The sequence below is a fragment of the Dendropsophus ebraccatus genome, chromosome 3, assembly GCF_027789765.1.
Source record: "Dendropsophus ebraccatus isolate aDenEbr1 chromosome 3, aDenEbr1.pat, whole genome shotgun sequence".
Classification (NCBI taxonomy): Eukaryota; Metazoa; Chordata; class Amphibia; order Anura; family Hylidae; genus Dendropsophus; species Dendropsophus ebraccatus.
In genome coordinates, this window is record NC_091456.1 from 186,745,843 (window position 1) to 186,769,156 (window position 23,314).

Genomic DNA, 23,314 nt, shown 5'->3' on the forward strand with positions numbered 1-23,314 from the left:
TTTCGCTGAGGAACTCACAGTGTGAAATCTGCTGCCATACATTGAGTGAAACTGGCTTTATTGTGCGAATTCTAAATCCTAGTGGATCTATGAACCTTGTCTATCTATTTAGTTGCAAATAGCTTATTCACTATTAGAATGCTAAATCAAATTGGGCTGATGGAGCTGGTAAATCTACTCACTTGGAAATAGTTTAAAGCGTAACTGTAAGCGTAACCCAGCCTCCCCCCCTGACTTCTTATCTGTGCATTATCAGGCAAACACGTCTTCATTACAGAGGAGCCAGTGAAGACTGGTTCTGCTCTCTCCATTGTACGCCTATGAATGGGGGAGGGGGTGGGGGAGATGAGGGAGCAGGAAGAGGTGACATGAAGGTCAGCTGTTTGTAGACTCTCTGGGCACCTAAACCGCAGGATTCAGGTGTCAGAAAGGTCAGTGCTTATCTATGAACTTACTGAGAGAAGATTGCAGGGTGTTGTGCTTTGCAGAAATCCTCTGTGCTCAGTCACTCCTAACAGCCCCTCCCCCTCCATAGCCACATAATGGACACAGAAATCCTGCTTCTTCTGAAGGGAGGGGGGAGGCTGGGAGATTGCTTTTTTAGTCCAGAAGGAAACTCTTTTGGTTTATAAAACCTATTACAGAGTTTCTTAAAATCGCTTGTACTGTTGATATTTAATGTTTTCAGAAAAATGACCCTGAAATGACAGTTTCGCTTTAAGGCCTCATTACACCAAGCGATTATTGGCCGATTATCACCCGTTATGGCTGATAATAGCTTAGTGTAATACGTAGTGTTAAAAGGCTCTGATCAGCCTACACAATGTCGGCTGATCATTGTCTTTCAACGGTAATAGGTGTGGTGGCAGCAGACCGCCGCCATCTTCTGTGGGCTGCCCGGACGATCTGATTATCTAGGCAGCTGCTCCCTACATAGATCCACTTGGATTTAGCATTCTCAGATTGAATAAGCTATTTCCAAGTAAGCAGATGGACAGGGTACACAACTGTAAGCACACGGCTCCTGTACAGCTCTGCAGGTGGAGGGATGTGTGGAGTCACCGCAGGGAAGGAGTCAGGGGACAGCAGGAGGATTAACCCCTTCGGGACTGGGCGGTGTTGAGTTTGAGGATGAAGGATTTTTGTTTTCTTTTTCTATGACTCATCACAAGAGCCTAAAGATATAACACATTCATAACTTGTTTCTTTCTATCGCTGTGCCGGGTTTGTTGTTTGCCGGACAAGTTGTACTTTTTCTTCCCATTCTTTATTATCCATTGTATCCTCTACTTTCTATTCATCTCTACAGGATCCTCTGCTGATATCTTCTATATAAGAGACCGACCCATCAACCATGGAGAGAGACAGAGACAAGATGGCCGAGAGGATAATAACCCTCACCCTACACATACTCTTCCTGCTTACTGGGGAGGTGAGGGATTCTGGGAGTGATGTCATCATGACATCATTCTTATCTATGGAATAACAGATGGATAGGACTGGAGAGGTGAGGGATTCTGGGAGTGATGTCATCATGACATCATTCTTATCTATGGAATAACAGATGGATAGGACTGGAGAGGTGAGGGATTCTGGGAATGGATGGAGTGATAGTAATGTGTCTCTCCATACACAGGATTACACAGTAGTGAAGAAGTCCTCTAGTGGGCGCTGTGGGGCCCCTGGGTGTGAAGGATGGGGAAGAACCCTGAGCCCAATCCCGGGGCCCCTGATACATAAGGAAATGGAGGAAGAGAAGATCCTAGAAGTCACCAACAAGATGGCGGAGCTGCTGAGTGGAGAGGTGAGACTGTGGCTGCTGGGAATGCTGGGACATTATACAGTAACACCACTGGAGGGGTGGGGGGGATGACTGTGTGATCATTGTGTGTGTCAGGTTCCTATAAGGTGTCAGGACGTGGCGGTCTATTTCTCCATGGAGGAGTGGGAGTATGTAGAAGGACACAAGGATCAGTACAAGGATGTGATGCTGGAGGATCAGCAGCCCCTCCCATCAGCAGGTAATAGACAGGACTATATACACACCTCCTCTCTGTATTATCTGGATGGAAAGAATGAATTCAGTCTCTGTATGTGTTCCCTCCAGTCAGATCCAGTAAGAGAACAGCACCAGAGAGATGTCCCCGTCCTCTTCTTCCACAGGATCAGGATCAGGTAGATGGAGATGTTCCCTATTATCTGTACTTCCCACCTGACATCTCCTACTGTCTGATGACTTCTACAATATTTCTTGCTCAGCTAATGAATCAGGGGGAAGAGTTGTATGGTATAGACATAATAATAAAAGAAGAGGAGACAGATGACAGCAGTGATGAGCAGTATAAGGAGGACATCACTACAGGTAACCGCCCAGGTGAGTAGTGACCACTATATGCAGAGAACAGTCACACATTCTCCTCAGTCACCGGCTGTAACTATTCTGTGTGGAATATTATAAGCTCTTTGTCCTGTCAGTTTTCCAGCTATATAATCATTCAGCCTAAATTCTAATAAGTATATCACATCAATCTGCATCTATAGTGACTGTCCTCATCTTACAGTGTGTCTGTTGCAAAACATTTAATTTAAAGAAATCAACGTGGGGTTGTGATTGAAAGAAGTTGTGTAATATACTCTTATCTAATATACTTACAATTTTTTTAAGAATTTAAAGGGGAACTCCGGATAAGAAAAACTTTTTTTCTTTTAAAAGTACGTTAAAAGTTATATAGATGTGTCTATACAATGTATTACCGTATCTGTATGGTTCTGCCACACTGGTAGCTGATAGAAATCCAGGAAGTAAAGAGAAATATGGCCTCTGTGCCAATTCCTGTTGTCTCCTGCTCCCTCTGCTCTCCCACCTTAGGAGACAAATATTCTGTGCTTCTGTCTCACATTGTGTGTGTGTTTGCTGATGATGCAGACAGGGGGCAGGGCGTGATGTCACAGGAGACTCTGCTGGATTCCCCAATCCCCTGAGTGATTCACCATCTCTTCCCGGCCAGAAGCAGGTGCAGCACTAATTTTACTGATTGTGATGGGTGGGGGCTGTGATGATGACATGAGGGAAAGCATTGCATTCTGGGAACTGCTCAGCCAAGAAAGACAGAAACACAATGCAGAGCAAAAAAAAAAACCAAACAAATGGATTTTTGGTAGTTTTAAAACTGGGCTAGACAGATAAGTAATGCTATATGCTTCTGCAGAAGTTTCGTTTTTTTTTTTTTAACCTCTACCTGGAGTTCCCCTTTATGGTTAAATCAGCGTTCTACATACAGCCGAACTGTGCACCATGCTCCCTTTGTGGCGATATTGAGTCTTTTCTTTGTTCAAAAAAAGATCCCAAACACAAAGTAGTGCGGAGCGAGTGCTAAAGTTCTCGAGTTCTTGTTACTATAGTTGAGAATCTTTCAATGATCGAGTTCGTGACCCCTCGTCACCTTTGAACATTATACTTAGTTTAGATGCATTAATCACACTTTTGTCTAAAAGCAATGCCTTGTGCTCAATTGCCTACACTATGATTACCTATTTTATTGCATGCGGCCTCTGTGCTGCTACTACAGCTTTGCTAACAATTTTATCCAAGAAAGAAAAATGCTGAACTTACGTAACAAGAAAATTTAATCTTTATTAAGTATACATAATTAAAACAATTCATAAAAAGAGAGAAAACCGAACGGTGGCTATCCTGGAGGTGGTTCTTATATTTATTAACTCATACTATTTGCTGCAATCCCTGACCCACAACACATGTTGTTCAACAGATGGATAAAGTTTAACACACAATAAATAATGCTAAAAAATGCTATATTTATCTTAACAATACCAAAGTGCTAGTGCATAAAATTCATTAGATTAGCACATATCATAACATTAGTCCAATGATACACCTATTTGTTGTTGTTACTACCCCACAAATTCTGGGGATCCAGCAAGTAAACTACCTTAAAGGTCCGTTATTGTGTAAATCCTCCGGGACGCCATCACCCTGACGCGCGTTTCGTTGCCCCCGGACAAAGGCAACGAAACGTGCGTTCTGGAAAATAGATCCAGAGAAAATAGGATATGTCCGCCACCCGATTGCCGCATTGCATCACCCCGACGTAACCCCCGACGTCTGTGGACCCCGGTACCCTGCCCGAGGTCTGACTCCCCCCCCCCCCCCCCCCCCTCCGTGCGCCCGATACCAACTACAAACTCCTCCCCCTGCCCACCCGTGACTCACCAACAGCTGCTGCCGCTGTTCCGGTGAGATAAAACTCCACCACACACACGAACTAAAACTCTCACCATGTCTCAACAGGCCATGATGGGAGTTGTACGTCTGCAGCCTGTGGCCATCCAGGTTCACTAGGGGCTGTGGGGGTATACTTTTTTTGTTTGTTTATCTCATCAGGAAGTCTTGATGGTTTCCTAAAGGTAAAAACAGATTACTGTCAGGAAATCCTGATACTTTCCTGATGACATTTGAGGTCTCCTGATAAGGATTTCCTTACTGTAAAAACTGACACGGACGTGTGGATGGGGCCTAACTTTCCATGTCTGCAATATGTTTAAGCTTCTATTACTGGGAAATAAGAGAAATGGTGTTTTCTCCTTTGCAGATGATTCTACCAGGAGCTCAGGGGGACATCAGATCTCCTCAGAGGATCATATCACACAAGATACATATGAGGAGCCGTCCACTATCCCAGATACACCCTCAGCCCCTCACAGCAAAGATCTCTCATCTCATCCTGTTATACAAGTCCCATCTTCTGCTCCATCACAGCAAGCTGACATTTACAGAGAAGACCATGAACAGCAAAGAGAAAATACAGGAAAGCCTCAGATTTCATATTTACATATTACAGGGGAGAAGCCATTTTTATGTTTAGAATGTGGGAAATGTTTTCCTAAGAAATCAAAGCTTTTTATCCATCAAAGGATTCACACAGGGGAGAAGCCATTTTTATGTTCAGTTTGTGGGAAATGCTTTACTGACAAATCAAATCTTCATCGCCATCTAAGAAATCACAAGAAACCATCTTCATGTTCAGAATGTGGGAAATGTTCTACTTGTAAAACAAATCTTGTTGACCATCAAAAAAATCACACTGGGGAAAATCCATATTCATGTTCAGAATGTGGGAGATGTTTTAAAGGGAAATCAACACTTGTTGAACATCAAAGAATTCACACAGGGGAGAAGCCATTTTTATGTTCAGAATGTGGAAAATGTTTCACTCAGAAATCAAGTCTTGTTAACCATCAAAGAATTCACACAGGGGAGAAGCCATTTTCATGTTCACTATGTGGAAAATTTTTCACTCAAAAATCAAATCTTGTTATCCATCAAAAAATTCACACAGGGGAGAAGCCATTCTCATGTTCAGAATGTGGAAAATTGTTTACTCAGAAATCAAATCTTGCCAACCATCAAAGAAGTCACACAGGGGAGATGCCATTTTCATGTACAGAATGTGGAAGATGTTTTACTTATCAATCAAGTCTTATTGAACATCAAAGAATTCACACAGGGAAGATGTCATTTTCATGTTCAGAATGTGGAAAGTGTTTCACTCGGAAATCACGTTTGGCTAACCATCAAAGAATTCACACAGGGGAGACACCATTTTTATGTTCATGATGTAGAAAATGTTTACTCAGAAATCAGCTCATCTGCTGTGCTGGCGGGGTTATAGTGTCATGACGTGAGACACATCTATACTACTTTTTCCTCCTACCTCCAATGCCCCGTGTTTCAACTCTTCCATGCGAGCCTCCTTGTCTCCTCTTGCCCGGGGCAATGAAGTTCGGCCGAGAGACTGTGATTTAGGGAAGCTGGAGACCTACGTCCCGGGGGTCAAGGATGTTGGATGTTGGTCCTGGTACATACCTAGGCCCTGGCTGTTCCTTGGCCGTTCAAGTAACGGGTGTATGGAGTGTTGTAGGGGGTTTAGGTCTTCCCGGCACCCACTCGTGGAACTCTGAGAGTACGTACCAAAGATCATGTAAATGCTGGATGGCCGCATTGTAAAGTTGATGCTCCCTTGAATCCTCAGAGACTCGGACAGCTTGGCGTGAGCGGGGCTGAAGAGCTGGGTCACCATAAGAGGCTGGCTTTCCTGTTGTTGGAAGAAATGTAGCCTTATACCTGATATGGCTTGAATGTAGTATCACAAATTCTCCTCCTGTGCTCCCCCCAAAGTTGGGGGGGATGTTGAGGTGGATTTGGGGCTTGCGCACTGTGAAAGGGAGTCATAGCTGATGTGGTTTTGTCCCTCGTTCCTCTCAGGGAATTAATAAAGGATAGATTAGGTATATTTGATCAGAGTGTTTTTGTGAATTTCTAAAAACAATATAAACTGCTCTCTGGTTTGTACTTTTTCATTTTTTCCTTTTTCAACTCCATATCGTCTCTTCGCCTCCTCTCTTTGTCTCTCATCCTTATGTTTTACAATAGACTTGGCGGTGCTATACTGCTACGCTAAAAACAGGTTGGGTACTGCAATATCTATAAAAACAGCAATAGGATATTTCAGTTGTGAGGATATATTGACTCCCCTTCTCCCCCCCCCTGCATAAGATATACTAATGGTCCTTTTACACGAAGCGATAATTCGCCAAATCGAACAATTAATGATTTCGAAGTAACAATGTGGTTTTTTTTATAACGATCAGTGTTTAGAGGGAACAATATATCGTTTGAAAAAATCGTTATTGCGATCGTTTTAAGATCGCTTAAGCTTATCTCACTCAGGGTGAATCGTTGAAAGACTGTTTACACGAAGCGATATGTGAATTTTCAGTCAACGACCAACGACAATGGTCCCAGGGGCTGCAACGTCTGAGCAGCCTGTCAGCTAACAGGCCGCTCAGCCAATCACAGGCCGCATTGGTTCTGGCCTTTGATTGGCTGAGCAGCCGGTCAGCTGACAGGCAGCTCAGACTCTGCTGCTGCTGCCAGGTTCAGGAAGCTACAGAGCACAGGAGTGAAGACTGGGAGTGGGGTGACGAAAGGTATCAGGTGTTTGGACCGCGCATCACTATGACACATAAAATCCTCGGGTGCCAACCACGCATTGTTAGGTCCAAACTTAAACCAACAATCAGCCGATAATTGTTTCATCGGCTGATGGTTTCTATTACACAGGTTGATAATTATGATCTAATAGGGCCCTAAGGGACGGTTGAAGTGCTCCAGGGGATATTCCTCTTTTTTTCCCCTCTTACTCTGTGTCTTAATAATTTCTTTTTTGAGCTGGGTATTTCCGGGCGCTTCATGTGGCATCTCAGGTGAAGCACCCAGGACAGCATTATTGGGCAAGTGGAGCGACCTCTGGGGTTGCCAGCATTTAGGCTATACTAGAGGAAGTGATAATATAAAGCGTCTCACTCCGACTGCTATCTACTTGTTAGAGATGAAGTGCCTATAGAGACGACCAAATAAATATGAAAATAAAAAAATATCTTAAGTCCCCAGCTTCCTCCGTGAATATCTCAAACAGCAAAACTCCATCTTCAGTAAAAGGTGGTACAGAATGTTCTGTCTCACGTTATGCAGTTTAAGGCTGGGTTCACACACAGTATATTTCAGGCAGTATTTGGTCCTCATAGCAACCAAAACCAGGAGTGGATTGAAAACACAGAAAGGATCTGTTCACACAATGTTGAAATTGAGTGGATGGCCGCCATATAACTGTAATAAACTTCCATTATTTCAATATAACAGCCGTTGTTTTAGGATAAAAGCAAATATTTGCCATTAAATGCATCCATCCACTCAATTACAACATTATGTGAACAGAGCCTTTCTGTGTTTCAATCCACTCCCGGTTTTGGTTGCTATGAGGACCTGACATGAGGACCAAATACTGCCTGAAATATACTGTGTGTGAACCCAGCCTTAATGGAAGAGAGGGACAGAGAAGTGGAGGGAGCAGCACAACCTCCTGATATGTTAAACACCATTCTTAACCCCTTCGCATCAGTAATCTGTATGTATGTTGCAGTGAAATGATAGAATCCAGGGATTTGATCGAATGGCCAAGCCCTTCCATCATTTCCCTAAAGAAAGTCAGTGATTTGATCAAATCACTGACCCCTTTCAGGGAAATGATGGAATGAACCAGTCAGGAGTTGCCCGGCTCTATATATTTATTAAGCAACACGACAATAGTCATTGAAACGAAAAAAAATTTATTCGAAACTAATTAACAAAAGAAGCTAAGCTGATAATTTATTTTTTGGTAAATCAATATTTATTAGGTTTTCCAAGTTATTGAACATCAAAAAGAGTAAACAAGCACATTGACGTACAAAAGTATCAGCATCACAACGGGCTTTAGCATAATAACGGTTATCAGTCTAAAGTAACTCCATAAGTGAGGTGTCCCTAAACCAACAAGAGTCACGTGTCTCTCCCAGCAAAAAGAAACTAATACCATGAGAGCTCATTACATAGCTCCATTCCCTCTCTCGACCTCTCATCCCAAGTGATGTACTTACAGGGAGGCGTGTGGCTGTCGTGAAATCTTTACAAACTATGGGACACCCCTCAGATGAATAACATCCATATATCCAGACACTGATGAACAACAATGAACATAAAACACACAGGACAACAGTAGAAAGAAAAAGCCTAAGAGACGAACAAAGAGAAAGAGGGCAAGGAAGGACAGGGGGAAGCTCTAAAAGCTCCCTGGGGGCACAGTCACGACGGTCGCGACATCCCATAGGACCATCTTGTCAACGGGAGGCCTCTCAGACCCTATTGTAACCACTGAGCAAAAAGGGGACCCTCTTTAAAGGACGTCCATGCCAGCCACAGTCGGTCCACCCCAGTGCCCCGTGAGTGTTCCTCTGCTGTCAAAATCTCCATGCGATGTAGCAAGTCCATTTCAGTGACCCATTCTGCCACGGAGGGCGGGGTGGGCGACTTCCAGTGCCGCGGTATTATCATGCGGGCGGCTGTCAAGAAGTGGCGCAAGAGCCCTTTTTTAACAGCAGAGGAAGGTCCCGGGATTAAAGACAACAGGGCCAGACCAGGCGACGGGGCCACCGATTTCCCAGTCACCTGGGTAAAAATCTCAAAGATGGCGTCCCAAAACGGTTTCAGGACTGGGCAGCTCCACCAGATGTGTACCATCGAACCAACGTCTCTCTCACATCTCCAGCATTGGTCGGAAACCCCAGGGTAACATTGGTGCAGGAGTCGGGGGCACCTGTACCACCGGGTAAGGATTTTGAAATTTTTCTCCTGGGCTAGACAAGCCACCGGCATTTTATGGGTCAGCATAAATATTTTTTGCTTGTCCGAGCTCGAGAGGGACACCCCCAAATCCGCCTCCCATGCCGCTATATATGAAGGCTCGGGGTCCGCATCAGCCGAGAGAAGTATCTGATACAATTGGGAGAGTGTCCTCCCCGGTGGGGAGGACTCCAAAAGGAGCGCCTCCAAATTCGTGGGCGTGGATATTAGGAGGCCATGTGGAAAGGCAGCCCTCAAGAAGGCCTGTAACTGTACGTATTCCAACCATGACAATGGTCTCTCCGGGCAGGCCCCTTGAAGCGTAGAGAGTGGCGGGAGAGTCGCGCCCGATCCCAGGACCTGCTGTATCCTGGCATCCTCGGATTCCAACCAACCCAGAAACTGCTCCCTTCCACACGCTGGTGGAAAGGCCGGGTTGTCAAATAGTGGGCTCATAATTCCAACCCGGTGGGAAACCGAGAGAGAGAGTAGTGCTTTATCCCACGTTTGTAAAAAACACCTGGTCAGGTATGGGAAGGCGTCAAGCCGTGGGCGATGTATTGGGAGGACCCAAGGTAGGGAGCGCAGCCGAATAGGCGAGAGTTCCCGCTCTATCGTCACCCATTGCTTGTTAGTAGCGTTATGGAACCAGTCCACTACTCTCAAGAGGATGGCAGCTTTATGGTACATAGAGAAGTCTGGGAGGCCCGCCCCGCCGTTGAGTTTGTGCCTAGTGAGTGTCTTGAGTTTAATGCGCGGCCGAACCGGGCCCCAAACCTCCTCAATGTGCTCTTTAATTGTTTGAAAAATGTGGCTGGGACTGTGAGGGGAAGCGCTTGGAAGATGTATAAGTACCTAGGCAGCACGTCCATTTTGATGGCGTTGATCCTCCCAAACCAAGATAATTGGGTTTTGTCATAGTTGGCAAGGTCAGACTTGGTGCGAGCTAAGAGGGGCAGGTAATTCAGTGAAAATAGAGTACCCAAGTCCATGGGCACCCAGACCCCTAGATATTTAATCGCCTGTGTTTGCCAGCGGAAGGGGAAGCAGCTCTGCAAATGAGCTGTCAACGTGTCAGGTAGGGATATGTTGAGAACCTCTGTTTTAGTGTAATTAACTTTGAAGTTACAGCTGATAATTTATAACATATGCAATTAATAAATCATCCAGTTCATTCATCTTTTTATTCATTGTAATCATTGGCGTCTCGAGTTGCAGAGTACCTTCCTTTTTTATTTTTTTATTTTTTTTTTACTGGCACATTTATTTTTTTTTGTTACATTGGACTGTTGGCAGGAACACTTCTGAAATCCTTGCCCTTCAAATAAGGAGAATTTTTCAGCAATTTCACGCAGACTTAGGTCGGTCTGGGGAGCTGTTTCGGTCAGGCAGACTTGGGTCGGTCTGGAGAGCTGTTTCGGTCAGGCAGACGGGTCGGTCTGGGGAGCTGTTTCGGTCAGGCAGACTTAGGTCGGTCTGGGGAGCTGTTTCGGTCAGGCAGACTTAGGTCGGTCTGGGGAGCTGTTTCGGTCAGGCAGACTTAGGTCGGTCTGGGGAGCTGTTTCGGTCAGGCAGACTTAGGTCGGTCTGGAGAGCTGTTTTGGTCAGGCAGACTTAGGTCGGTCTGGGGAGCTGTTTCGGTCAGGCAGACTTAGGTCGGTCTGGGGAGCTGTTTCGGTCAGGCAGACTTAGGTCGGTCTGGAGAGCTGTTTTGGTCACCCAGATTTTTTTTTACCAATGTGACATGAATGGGCTCCGTTAGACACAGACAATGTGAGACAGAGGCATGGAATATTTGTCTCCTAAGGTGGGAGAGCAGAAAGAGCAGGAGACAATGTGGATTGACACAGAGGCCATTTTTTTTCACTTCCTGGATTTCTATCAGCTACCAGTGTGTTAGAACCGCACAGATACAGTAATACAATGTATAGACACATCTATATAATTTTTAATGTACTTTTAATAGAAAGCAAGTTTTTCTTATCCGGAGTTCCCCTTTAATTAGTTTCGAATAAATAAATTTTCTTAATAAATATGTAGAGCCAGGCGACTCCTGACTGGTTCATTCCATCATTTCCCTGAAAGGGGTCAGTAATTTGATCAAATTTCTTCAGGGAAATGATGGAAGACTTGGCCATTCCATCATTTCCCGGGATTTGATCAAATCCCTGAATTCTAACATTTCATTGCAACATATATAGATTCCAATTGCAATATACATTCCTGTACTGACGGGGGCTTTGTGATGTGATCGGGAGCGCTGCAGACAGAGCGATCCCGCTCACATCTATGTCCGGGCTGGAGGTAATGAGAGTAAGCTGCGATCTCGCAGCCAACTCTCATTAACCCCTTAAACGCAGCGATCTACAGTGATCGTGGTGTTTAAGGTGCTTAGTGACAGGTCAATCATCTGTCACTGAGTGATCGGGACCCTCGCATGTGCCGACAGGCAGGCGTATGCTCCTTACCTCCGTCCTGTCGGTTCGGCGATCCATGTATAGAGTCTGCAGGCTCTATACATAGATTGCCGATAACACTGATCTATGCTATGGCATAGCATAGATCAGTATATGCAATCTAATGATTGCATATTTTACAGTGATAAAAGTGTAATAAAAAAAGTTTTGAAAAGTATTTAAAAAAAAACAAAACAACTTATAAATCTCCTCCCAATAAAAGTTTAAAAGACCCCTTGGCCATTATATAAATAAACATATTACATATGAAAGCGTGCGGAATTGTCTGCTCTATTAAAATATAACATTACTGTTTCTGCACGGCGTAAACGGAAACAAAAAAAAAACACACCAGGATTGCTGATTTTATTAAATTATATATCACAAAAAAAATTTATAAAGAGCAATCAATTTTTCTGCTACACCAATATATTAGTAAAAACTAGAGATCATGGCGCAAAAAATGACACCCCAACCAGCCCTGTAGGTGGAAAATTAAAAACGCTATGGCTCTTAGAAGGTGGGGAGGAACATTACATTAATCTGACCCGGACTTTTGTGCATCAAAGGGCTCTGTCTTGAAGGGGTTAAGGAGGTCCAGAACTGTAACAAATCATAAGCCGACCTAACCACGCAGGTTGGTTTCATCTGAGGTAATGATTATAAGAGATGACCTTAACAAGATTCTGGGCCGGCTAGCTGATGAGAATTCACACAGGGGCACAGCATCTTTTATGTTCAGAATGTAGGAAATGTTATACATCCCTTCAAACTTTACCCAGGAGAGCAGAGGAAATTGGTGGATTACTGACATATGACAGTTATGCTGCCAGACACGATTTTGCTGAAGGACTGAAGATAAAACCTGACAGTTCATTCATAGGTTTAACTTCACCCAGTAGTGCAGAGAATGATAGTGAATCACTGACTTAGGCTGCATTCACACGTTCCGTGTTCTGCGTGGAACACGGACATGGAAGGCCTGTAACGGAGTTCTCCCGCGCCCGGGCAGCATCTGTGATAAAATGCTGGGAGTGGCGGAACTGTACAGATATGCGCCGCGCTGTAATGACGGCGCCGTGCGGCTGATTCATTACATCGCATATCTGTACAGTTCTCCCACTCCCAGCATCTTATCACAGATGCTGCCCGGGCGCGGGAGAACTCCGTTACAGGCCTTCCACATCCGAACGTGTGAATGTGGCCTTAACACAGAGAGATTTATCTGACAGAGTTTTATTTTTTTTTTTTAAAGCCAAAGCCAGGAATGTATATACACTAAAACTGACTTCTTATACATGTTCCTCAAGTCGTTACGATTACAACGACATATAACATGTATAGCTTTTCTTGTATCTGATGGCCTGTAAAAAATTCAAACCATTGTTAACAAATATACGTTCCTTAAAATCGCTCCATTCCTATGCCTAAAACGCTTTTATCCTTTGGTCTATGGGGCTGTGTCAGGTGTCATTTTTTGCGCCATGAGGTGTTCTTTCTATCGGTACCTTGATTGCGCATATACGACTTTTTGATCGCTTTTTATTACATTTTTTCTGGATTTGATGCGACCAAAAATGCGCAATTTTTTTGCGCTGACGCCGTTTACCGTGCGAGATCAGGAATGTGATTAATAGTTTGGGCGATTACACACGCAGCGATAGCAAACATGTTTATTTATTTACTTTTATTTAAAACCTCGGAAAAGGGGGCTGATTCAGACTTTTATTAGGGGAGGGGGCTTTTTACTAATAACATCACTTTTATTTTTTTTACACTTATACTAGAAGCCCCCCTGGGGTTGGAATTATTCCCCCTGGGGTTAGGGTTATTCCCCCTGGGGGCTTCTAGTATAAGTACCCTGATCTCTCATTGAGATCTATGCTGTATACTTATACAGCAAAGATCAATGAGATCGGCACTCGGATGCTTTCAGCTGCTGCAGCTGAAAGCATCAGAGTGCCGAGTCGGGATCAGCGCCATTACCCATAAGAAATCATAGAAATGCAGACAATTGGTTCCACATCCCAAAAATAATGATTTATTATTCTGAATAAAATGTAAAACAAATGAAACAAACATTCAGTAACAGCAAAATATGTGATATTATAAGTTACTGTACAGTAATGGAGAGGATGGGAAACACAAGGACTGACAGAGACTGCAGGGAGCATGAAGGAATGAGCAGGACATATGTGGACACATACATGCAGCGCTCTCTGTCCGGGGAGAGAGGGGTTACAGCTATGGAGAGATTACCTCCACAGTCCTGTCCCCTGATGTAAGCCCCAGCCTGAGGTGGATCTGCTATGATTTGGAAGGTGAGGGAGACTTCCTGGGTCAGAGTACAGGGCTGAAGACCCCGCTATGCAGACCATGCCCCTCCCCCACTCCCCTCCCACCCAGTACAGGGAGCTCTTAAATCAAGTCACAATTTTGAAGAAATGTGAGCTCCTAAACCAAGTTACTCTCAAACCGAGGTACCAATTTACATTGTTTCCTGTATGACGACCGTCTCATTAACCACATAACAGACATGACTGCGCGCTCTTCCATCATTATATGTGTATACCTGTGTGCTCTGCATGTTCCTGCTTCTATTAGACACTTAAACTTGCATTTTCTATACTTTGTTCTTTGACCGGACCACCCCCATAAAAGACCCATGTGTATGTGCAAAACTGAATGTTCAGCTCCTAGAGGTTTCACCGTATACCACATACATACACAGCTCTGCTCCACACACATCACACACACAGCTCTGCTTCACACACAGACAGCTCTGCTGCACACACATCACACACACACAGCTCTGCTGCACACACATCACTTCAGCTCATCCAGCACAGCAGAGTCCTGCATACACTGAGCAGCAGACCCTGATCATGTGACTTCTCCTCCTCCTCCATGTGACTGATCACATGACTGTGACATCATGGCAGGTCCTGGAAGTACAGGGGAAGCACACGGCTCCTGTACAGCTCTGCAGGCGGAGGGAAGGAGCTGAGGGGCAGCGGGAGGATTAACCCCTTCAGGACTGGGCGGTGTTAATTCTTACGTATGAAGGGTTTTTTTCTCTGTTTTCGATCAATACCAGATATATTACATTGTTTCATCTTCTCTCCATTCATCTCCCAACACTCCAGGATCCTCTGCTGATATCTTCTATATGAGAGACCGACCCATCAACCATGGAGAGAGACAGAGACAAGATGGCCGAGAGGATAATAACCCTCACCCTACACATACTCTTCCGGCTTACTGGAGAGGTGAGGGATTCTGGGAGTGATGTCATCATGACATCATTCTTATCTATGGAATAACAGATGGATAGGACTGGAGAGGTGAGGGATTCTGGGAGTGATGTCATCATGACATCATTCTTATCTATGGAATAACAGATGGATAGGACTGGGGAGGTGAGGGATTCTGGGAGTGATGTCATCATGACATCATTCTTATCTATGGAATAACAGATGGATAGGACTGGAGAGGTGAGGGATTCTGGGAGTGATGTCATCATGACATCATTCTTATCTATGGAATAACAGATGGATAGGACTGGGGAGGTGAGGGATTCTGGGAATGGATGGAGTGATAGTAATGTGTCTCTCCATACACAGGATTACACAGTAGTGAAGAAGTCCTCTAGTGGGCGCTGTGGGGCCCCTGGGTGTGAAGGATGGGGAAGAACCCTGAGCCCAATCCCAGGGCCCCTGATACATGAGGAAATGGAGGAAGAGAAGATCCTAGAAGTCACCAACAAGATGGTGGAGCTGCTGAGTGGAGAGGTGAGACTGTGGCTGCTGGGAATGCTGGGACATTATACAGTAACACCACTGGAGGGGTGGGGGGGATGACTGTGTGACCATTGTGTGTGTCAGGTTCCTATAAGGTGTCAGGACGTGGCGGTCTATTTCTCCATGGAGGAGTGGGAGTATGTAGAAGGACACAAGGATCAGTACAAGGATGTGATGCTGGAGGATCAGCAGCCCCTCCCATCAGCAGGTAATAGACAGGACTATATACACACCTCCTCTCTGTATTATCTGGATGGAAAGAATGAATTCAGTCTCTGTATGTGTTCCCTCCAGTCAGATCCAGTAAGAGAACAGCACCAGAGAGATGTCCCCGTCCTCTTCTTCCACAGGATCAGGATCAGGTAGATGGAGATGTTCCCTATGATCTGTACATCCCACCTGACTTCTCCTACTGTCTGATGACTTTTACATTATTTCTCTCACATCTTATGAATCAGGGGGAAGATGGGAACAATATTAATGCTCCAGAGACAGATGTGAGCAGTAATAAGGAGTATAAGGAGGACATCACTACAGGGAAAAATATGAACCCTATTGATGTTACAGATATGATGATGATGAAAGAAGAAGAAGAGACAGATGTGAGCAGCGATGAGCAGTATAAGAAAGACATCACTACAGGGAAAGATCTGAACTCTATTAATGCTACAGACATAATGATAAAAAAAGAAGAGACAGATGACAGCAGTGATGAGCAGTATAAGGAGGACATCACTACAGGTAACCGCCCAGGTGAGTAGTGACCACTAAATGCAGAGAACAGTCACACATTCTACTCAGTCTCCTGCTGCTGCATCTATAGTGACTGTCCTCATCTTACAGCGCACCTGCTGCAAATAGTTTTTTTAAGAAATCAACAGGGAATGTGATCACAAGCAGTTATGTAATATACTCACTTTAACTTTTTTTTAAAAGAATTAATGTGGTTAAATCAGTGATATTCATACCACCGAACCGCGGTCCATGTTCCGTTGTGGCGATATTGGGGTTTCTTTTTGTTAAAAAAAAGAGACCAAACACAAAGTAGTGCGGAGCGAGCGCTAAAATCATCGAGTGCTTGTTACTAGAGTCAACAATTTTTCAATGATCGAGTATATGACCCCTCATGACCTTTGACCATTATACTTAGTTTAGATGCAGGAAAGGCCTCCGACAAGACCTCATGGCCCTTTATTCCCACCACTATTCAGCGTAGACGGTTTGGCCCTATATTCTCCTAATATATTACAGCTTATACAGAAACTGATGGCAACTCCAGATTAACAGACGTAATACTTTGCCCTTTGTGGCTGTGACGTCCCTTGTTTGGGGAGGGTCATCCAGAGAGCGGTTTGGAAGGCTCTGACCACTTACCAAGGACATATGTAGCCAGAGGCCGGCCGGGTCGGTGACGTCACTGCACCATGTGACTTATGCAGAAAATAGGAGAAAAGGCCGTGACCTGCCCCCAGTAACGCCATGCTGGTTGGGGTCCTGCAGGTTATTGATATGTAGGGAGTCAATAGTCCTATTTTTTATTTGAGAAGAGTTTCCATTACTTTTCCTACTAAGGACGTCATCTCCCCGGCCTCCAGCTTCTAGATTCTTCTCCCTGACACTTCCTGTGGATGGGAACAGATCTGACCATTCTTATTATGTTACATAAAAAAGAGTAACTTTCCATGTCTGCAATATGTTTAAGCTTCTATTACTGGGAAATAAGAGAGATGGTGTTTTCTCCTTTGCAGATGATTCTACCAGGAGCTCAGGGGGACATCAGATCTCCTCAGAGGATCATATCACACAAGATACATATGAGGAGCCGTCCACTATCCCAGATACACCCTCATGCTTTACCCACAAAAAAATTCTTACAGAGAAGAAGGCATTTTCATGTTCAGAATGTGGGAAATGTTTTACTCTGAAATCAAAGCTTGTTACACATCAAAGAATTCACACAGGGGAGAAGCCATTTTCATGTTCACAATGTGGGAAATGTTTTACTCAAAGATCAGTTCTTATTGCGCATAAGAAAATTCACACAGGGGAGAAGCCATTTTCATGTTCGGAATGTGGGAAATTTTATAATCATAAGTCAGAACTTGTGAGGCATCAGAGAACCCACACGGGGGAGAAGCTATTTTCATGTTCAGAATGTGGGAAAGGTTTTACTCAGAAATCAAATCTTGTTAACCATCAGAGAACTCACACAGGGGAGAAGCCATTTTTATGTTCAGATTGTGGGAAATGTTTTACAGACAAATCAAATCTTCTTCGCCATCAAAAAATTCACACAGGGGAGAAGCCATTTTCATGTTCAGAATGTGGCAAATTTTATAATCAGAAATCGGAACTTGTTAGGCATCAGAGAACTCACACGGGGGAGAAGCTATTTTCATGTTCAGAATGTGGGAAAGGTTTTACTCATAAATCAAATCTTGTTGACCATCAGAGAACTCACACAGGGGAGAAACCATTTTCATGTTTAGAGTGTGAGAAATGTTTTACTAGGAAATCAGAACTTTTTAACCATCAAAGAAGTCACAGAGGGGAGAAGCTATTTTCATGTTCAGATTGTGGGAAATGTTTTATTGACAAACCAAAACTTCTTCGCCATCAAAGAATTCACACATTGGAGAAACCATTTTCATGTTCGGAGTGTGGGAAATGTTTTACTCAGAGATCAGTTCTTGTTACGCATAAGAGAACTCACACAGGGGAGAAGCCATTTTTATGTTCGGAATGTGGGAAATTTTACAATCATAAATCAGAACTTGTTAGGCATCAGAGAACTCACACGGGGGAGAAGCTATTTTCATGTTTGGAATGTGGAAAAGGTTTTACTCAGAAATCAAATCTTGTTAACCATCAGAGAACTCACACAGGGGAGAAGCCATTTTCATGTTCAGATTGTGGGAAATGTTTTACTGATAAATCAAATCTTCTTCGCCATCAAAAAATTCACACAGGGGACAAACCATTTTCATGTTCGGAATGTGGCAAATTTTATAATCAGAAATCAGAACTTGCTAGGCATCAGAGAACCCACACGGGGGAGAAGCTATTTTCATGTCCAGAATGTGGGAAAGGTTTTACTCATAAATCAAATCTTGTTTACCATCAGAGAACTCACACAGGGGAGAAACCATTTTCATGTCCGGAGTGTGGGAAATGTTTTACTCAGAGATCAATTCTTGTTACACATAGGAGAACCCACACAGGGGAGAAACCATTTTCATGTTTGGAGTGTGGGAAATGTTTTACTAGGAAATCAAAACTTTTAAACCATCAAAGAAGTCACAGGGGGGAGAAGCCATTTTCATGTTCAGATTGTGGGAAATGTTTTACTCAGAGATCATTTCTTGTTGACCACCAGAGAACTCACACAGGGGAGAAGCCATTTTCATGTTCAGATTGTAGGAAATGTTTTAATTCGAAATCAAATCTTTATAAACATCAAAGAACTCACAAAAGGAAGAAGCCAATGTCTTGCTTACAGTCGAGGTAAATAAATATAAAGAATACAAAGAATACAAATAGTTATGAAGGAAAATCCGTATTTTATAGTAAAATAGTCCAGTGTATAGTATTTAGTAACTGTACGCACAGCACTTACTGACAGCAGCTCCATGTGTACCCTATAGAGCTATAATCAGGCTCTCCTCCTCCAGGCTCTGCTGTCCTGCTCTGGTCATTCTGTACTAGATGATTGTGCCCATGCCCCTCCCACAGTGTCCTCCATAGGTATATATCAGCTTTAACCCCTTTAGGATCGGGCCAATTTTCATTTTTGTGTTTTCATTTTTTCCCTCCTCTTGTTTAAAAGGCCATAGCGCTACAGACCCACATTTTTTGCGCCACTAATTGTACTTTACAATGGCAGAATTAACTTTTCCATAAATTTGCTATATGCTGTGAAACCAGAAAAAATTCTTTGTGCAGTGAATTTAAAAAAAAAAGGAATTTATTTTCTTTTTGGAGGGGTTGTGCTTACGCCATTTGCCCTATGGTAGAACTGACATGTTATGTATGTACCTCAAGTCAGTGCGGTTTAAACAATATGTAATTTGTGTGACTTTTATTTTATCTGATGGCTTTTAAAAAATTAAAACCTTGCTTTATTCCCATCCTTATAACCCTTTTACCCTTTGGTCTATGGGGCTGTGTGATGTGTCATGATCTGTTCTTTCTATTGGTACCTTGCTTGCGTATATGCTACTTTTTGATCACTTTTTATTACAATCTTTCTGGATTTGATGTGAACAAAAATGCGTAATTTTGCACTTACGCTGTTTACCGTGTGAGATCAGGAATGTGATCATTTAACAGTTCGGGCGATTACGCACGCGCCAATACCAAATATGTTTTATTTATTTGTTTTTATTTATAAAATGGGAAAGGGGGGTGATTCAGACTTAAATTAGGGGAGGGGATTTTTTATTAATAAAAACACCTTTTTTTAAATACAGTATATTTTAGTTCCCCTAAGGGACTTTAGTTATTACTGCATTGATCTCTCATAGAGATCACTGCAGTATACTTAAAGCGACTCTGTACCCACAATCTGACCCCCCCCAAACAGCTTGTACCTTCAGAAAGCTGCTTTTAATCCAAGATCTGTCCTGGGGTCCGTTCGGCAGGTGATGCAGTTATTGTCATAAAAACAACTTTTAATCCTGCAGCTCTGTGTCTAACAGCCGGGGCTTACATTTGTATATGCATTAGGCTGGCACCACCTCTCCGTCCTTCCTCCCCACCCTCCTCATCATTAGGAATGATCCAGGAACATTTACTGCTGTTTGAGCTTTGCACAGGTGTATTAACGATCCAGCCCATGTGCTGTGGTAACACAGGTGGGGAATAGGAAGCAATCTGCCTGGGGCATTCCTAATGATGAGGAGGGTGGGGAGGAAGGACGGAGAGGGTGTGCCAGCCTAATGCATATACAAATGTAAGCCCCGGCCGTTAGACACAGCGCTGCCGGATTAAAAGTTGTTTTTATGACAATAACTGCATCCCCTGCCGAACGGACCCCAGGACAGATCTTGGATTAAAAGCAGCTATCTGAAGGTTTGGGGGGGTCAGATTGTGGGTACAGAGTCGCTTTAATACAGCAATGATCGATCAGATCAGTGCTGTATTACTCTGGTCTGCAACAGACCAGATGAATGGATTGCGGAGCCAGGATCGGCGTCAGTGCAAAGCTGAGCCCCCGCTGACTCCGCAGAAGGGGTCTCCCCACCCACCCACTAAACACCAGGGATAGGGGGGAAACAATACATTTAAATGCAGCTGTCAGTTTTGGCAGCTGCATTTAACCCTTAGAAACCCACATGAGCCCTTATTTTTGCGCCATTAATTTTACTTTGCAATGACAGGCTGAATTTTTTCATAAAATTCACTGCAAAGCCAGAGAACAAAAAACTAATTTCTTTCATTTGGGGGATATTTGTTTTTACACTGTTTGCCCTGGGATAAAACTGACTTGTTATATATGTTCAAGTCGTTAGGATTACAAAGATATGTTACATGTATAACTTTTATTTTATTTGATGGCTTTTAAAAAATTCAAACCATTGTTAACAAATTAAAGTTCCTTAACCCCTAGGCGACCCTAGACGTACATGTAGGTCCTGGGCCGCCTATGGGTGTTCAGAACGAGGCAGCGCGGCGGCCATGCTCTGAACCGCCGTGGTCCCGGGTGCCGCATGTAGCCCAGGGGCCGCGGCTACTATCCGATCTCCGTGCCCGCTAATTAGGTAATCGTATGCAGCTGTCAAAGATGACAGCTGCATCCGATTACGTTATGCAGCCCATCCCTGGTGTCTAGTGGGGTGGATCGCTCCTCCGGGATATTTTGTATAGTTAGTGCAGCCATTAAAATATGGCGCTGACCTTCTAAACAAGTAGAGATATTTACATTCCTTACAGCTTACGTTAGGAACATTAGTGCTTCATAACTAACTCCTTTTGTACCTCAGCCAATAAAGTACTGACACAGGCCTTAGTAGAAGTATACACGCCCCCAGGGTATATAAACTGGCTGCCATCTTTGAATAAAGGAGATCCACCTTAACCATCAATGTGTTACGGTGTTTGATTCTCAGTGCGCACTATAAACTTATAACTTGTCATTTGGAGCAGACAGTCAATATGACAGCACTCTTGAGGTGCATCCATAACACACATACTTTTCATATTGGAAGATGGAACACAACTTATTTTTGGGAAGGTGTCTCTCAGTCTAAAGAGAATTGTACAAACATAAAAATTCATATATATAAAGAATCCTGTGCTCTGTCCCTCCCCATACCAGCAGCACAGGTTGCAGGATTGTTGTGAGAGGCCTGTACTGCTGGACGGAGGAGGAAGAGGAGCCATCTGCACAGCGTCTGCTGTCCTCTCTGAAACTGGAGAAGATCCTGACAGTAAGGACCGTATTACCTCACCCGACATTAGATCCGTGATTGTTTAGCGAGTCCATTACACAGCTCCATGATCGTACAGCAAGGGCTGTGTGTATAATATATATATATATGTATATATACAGTGGCGGTCTTTGGCACCAAGCACACCAAGCGATCGCTTGGGGCCCCCAACATCCAGGGGGGTCCCCACGCCCCACTCTTGTGCTCAAGACCACTGGACAGGGCTGCTGCCCCGCTCGCTGCTGCCATTTGAACTGTAACTATGAGCACTCGTAATGAGCGCTCATAGTTACATGCAGCAGCACTGGCAGGGCAGGAGACATTGGCTCCCTTCCTGTCAGTCACTCTTGTGGCCACAGGAAGGGTTTTCCCTGCGGTCACAAGTGTCAGCTTTGTCCTTGTGGTGCCGCCGCTCCAGTGACATCACTGGAGCATCGGCGCCAGCACAAGGGGAGTCTCTTGTGATCGCAGGGAAAACCCTTCCTGCGGCCACAAGAGTGTAGAGAAGAGGAGACGCCCGGACCCAGGTGAGTATAAGTGTTTGTTTTGTTGTGTTATTTACTGTATGGGAGGGGGAGCACACAGGGGTCTGTTTAACTGGGGGAGCGCACATCGGGGGTCTATATAAATGGGGGGAGCACACAGGGGGGCTATATAACAGGGGGAGTACACAGGGGGGCTATAGACTACTGGGGCTTCACAAAGGGGTCTACATACTATTGGGGGCAGCACACAGGGGGTCTATATACAACTTGGGCCAGCAGAATGGGGTCTATATACAACTTGGAGAGCACACAGGAGGTCTATATCCAAGTGGGGGAGCACACGGGGGCTATATACTACTGGGGGAGCACACAGGGGTCTATATACTACTGGTGGGGCACACAGGGGGTCTATATACTACTGGGTGAACATACAGGGGGTCTATATACTACTTGTGAGGCACACAGGTGGTCTATATATAACTGGGGGAGCACACAGGGGTCTGTATACTGCTGGGGCAGCACACAAGGGGTCTATTTAATACTGGTGGGGCACACAGGGGTTCTATATACTACTGGGGGAACCACACAGGGGGTTTATATACTACTGGAGGAGCACACAGGGGTCTATATCCAAGTGGGGGAGCACACAGGAGGTCTGTATCCAAGTGGGGGAGCACACAGGGGGGGCTAAATACCCCTGAGGGAGCACACAGGGGGTCTATATACTAGTGGGGGAGCACACAGGGGGTCTATATACAACTGGGGCAGCACACAGGAGGTCTATATACTTCTGGGGGAGCACACGGGGGGGGCTATATATAACTGGGGGAACACACAGGGGTCTATATACTACTGGGGGAAGCAAACAAGGGGTATATACTATTGGGGGAAGGACACAAGGGGTATA

At 44.3% G+C, this 23,314-nt stretch overlaps 1 protein-coding gene and 1 pseudogene across 1 annotated transcript in view; both read left to right on the top strand.

Annotated features, from left to right (window-relative positions):
* The window catches only part of LOC138786861 (zinc finger protein 585A-like), a 154,213-nt pseudogene that overhangs the window by 39,512 nt on the left and 91,387 nt on the right, over window positions 1-23,314 (top strand).
* The window catches only part of LOC138787567 (uncharacterized), a 53,998-nt gene continuing 32,250 nt past the window's right edge, over window positions 1,567-23,314 (top strand). The window contains exons 1-6 of the mRNA XM_069964915.1: window positions 1,567-2,175; window positions 2,260-2,374; window positions 4,611-5,627; window positions 7,250-7,311; window positions 15,956-16,247; window positions 17,243-18,998. Of these exons, the coding sequence (XP_069821016.1) occupies window positions 2,263-2,374; window positions 4,611-5,627; window positions 7,250-7,311; window positions 15,956-16,247; window positions 17,243-18,998 (3,239 nt within the window). The 5' untranslated portion in view covers window positions 1,567-2,175; window positions 2,260-2,262. The remainder of the gene's footprint in view (window positions 2,176-2,259; window positions 2,375-4,610; window positions 5,628-7,249; window positions 7,312-15,955; window positions 16,248-17,242; window positions 18,999-23,314) is intronic.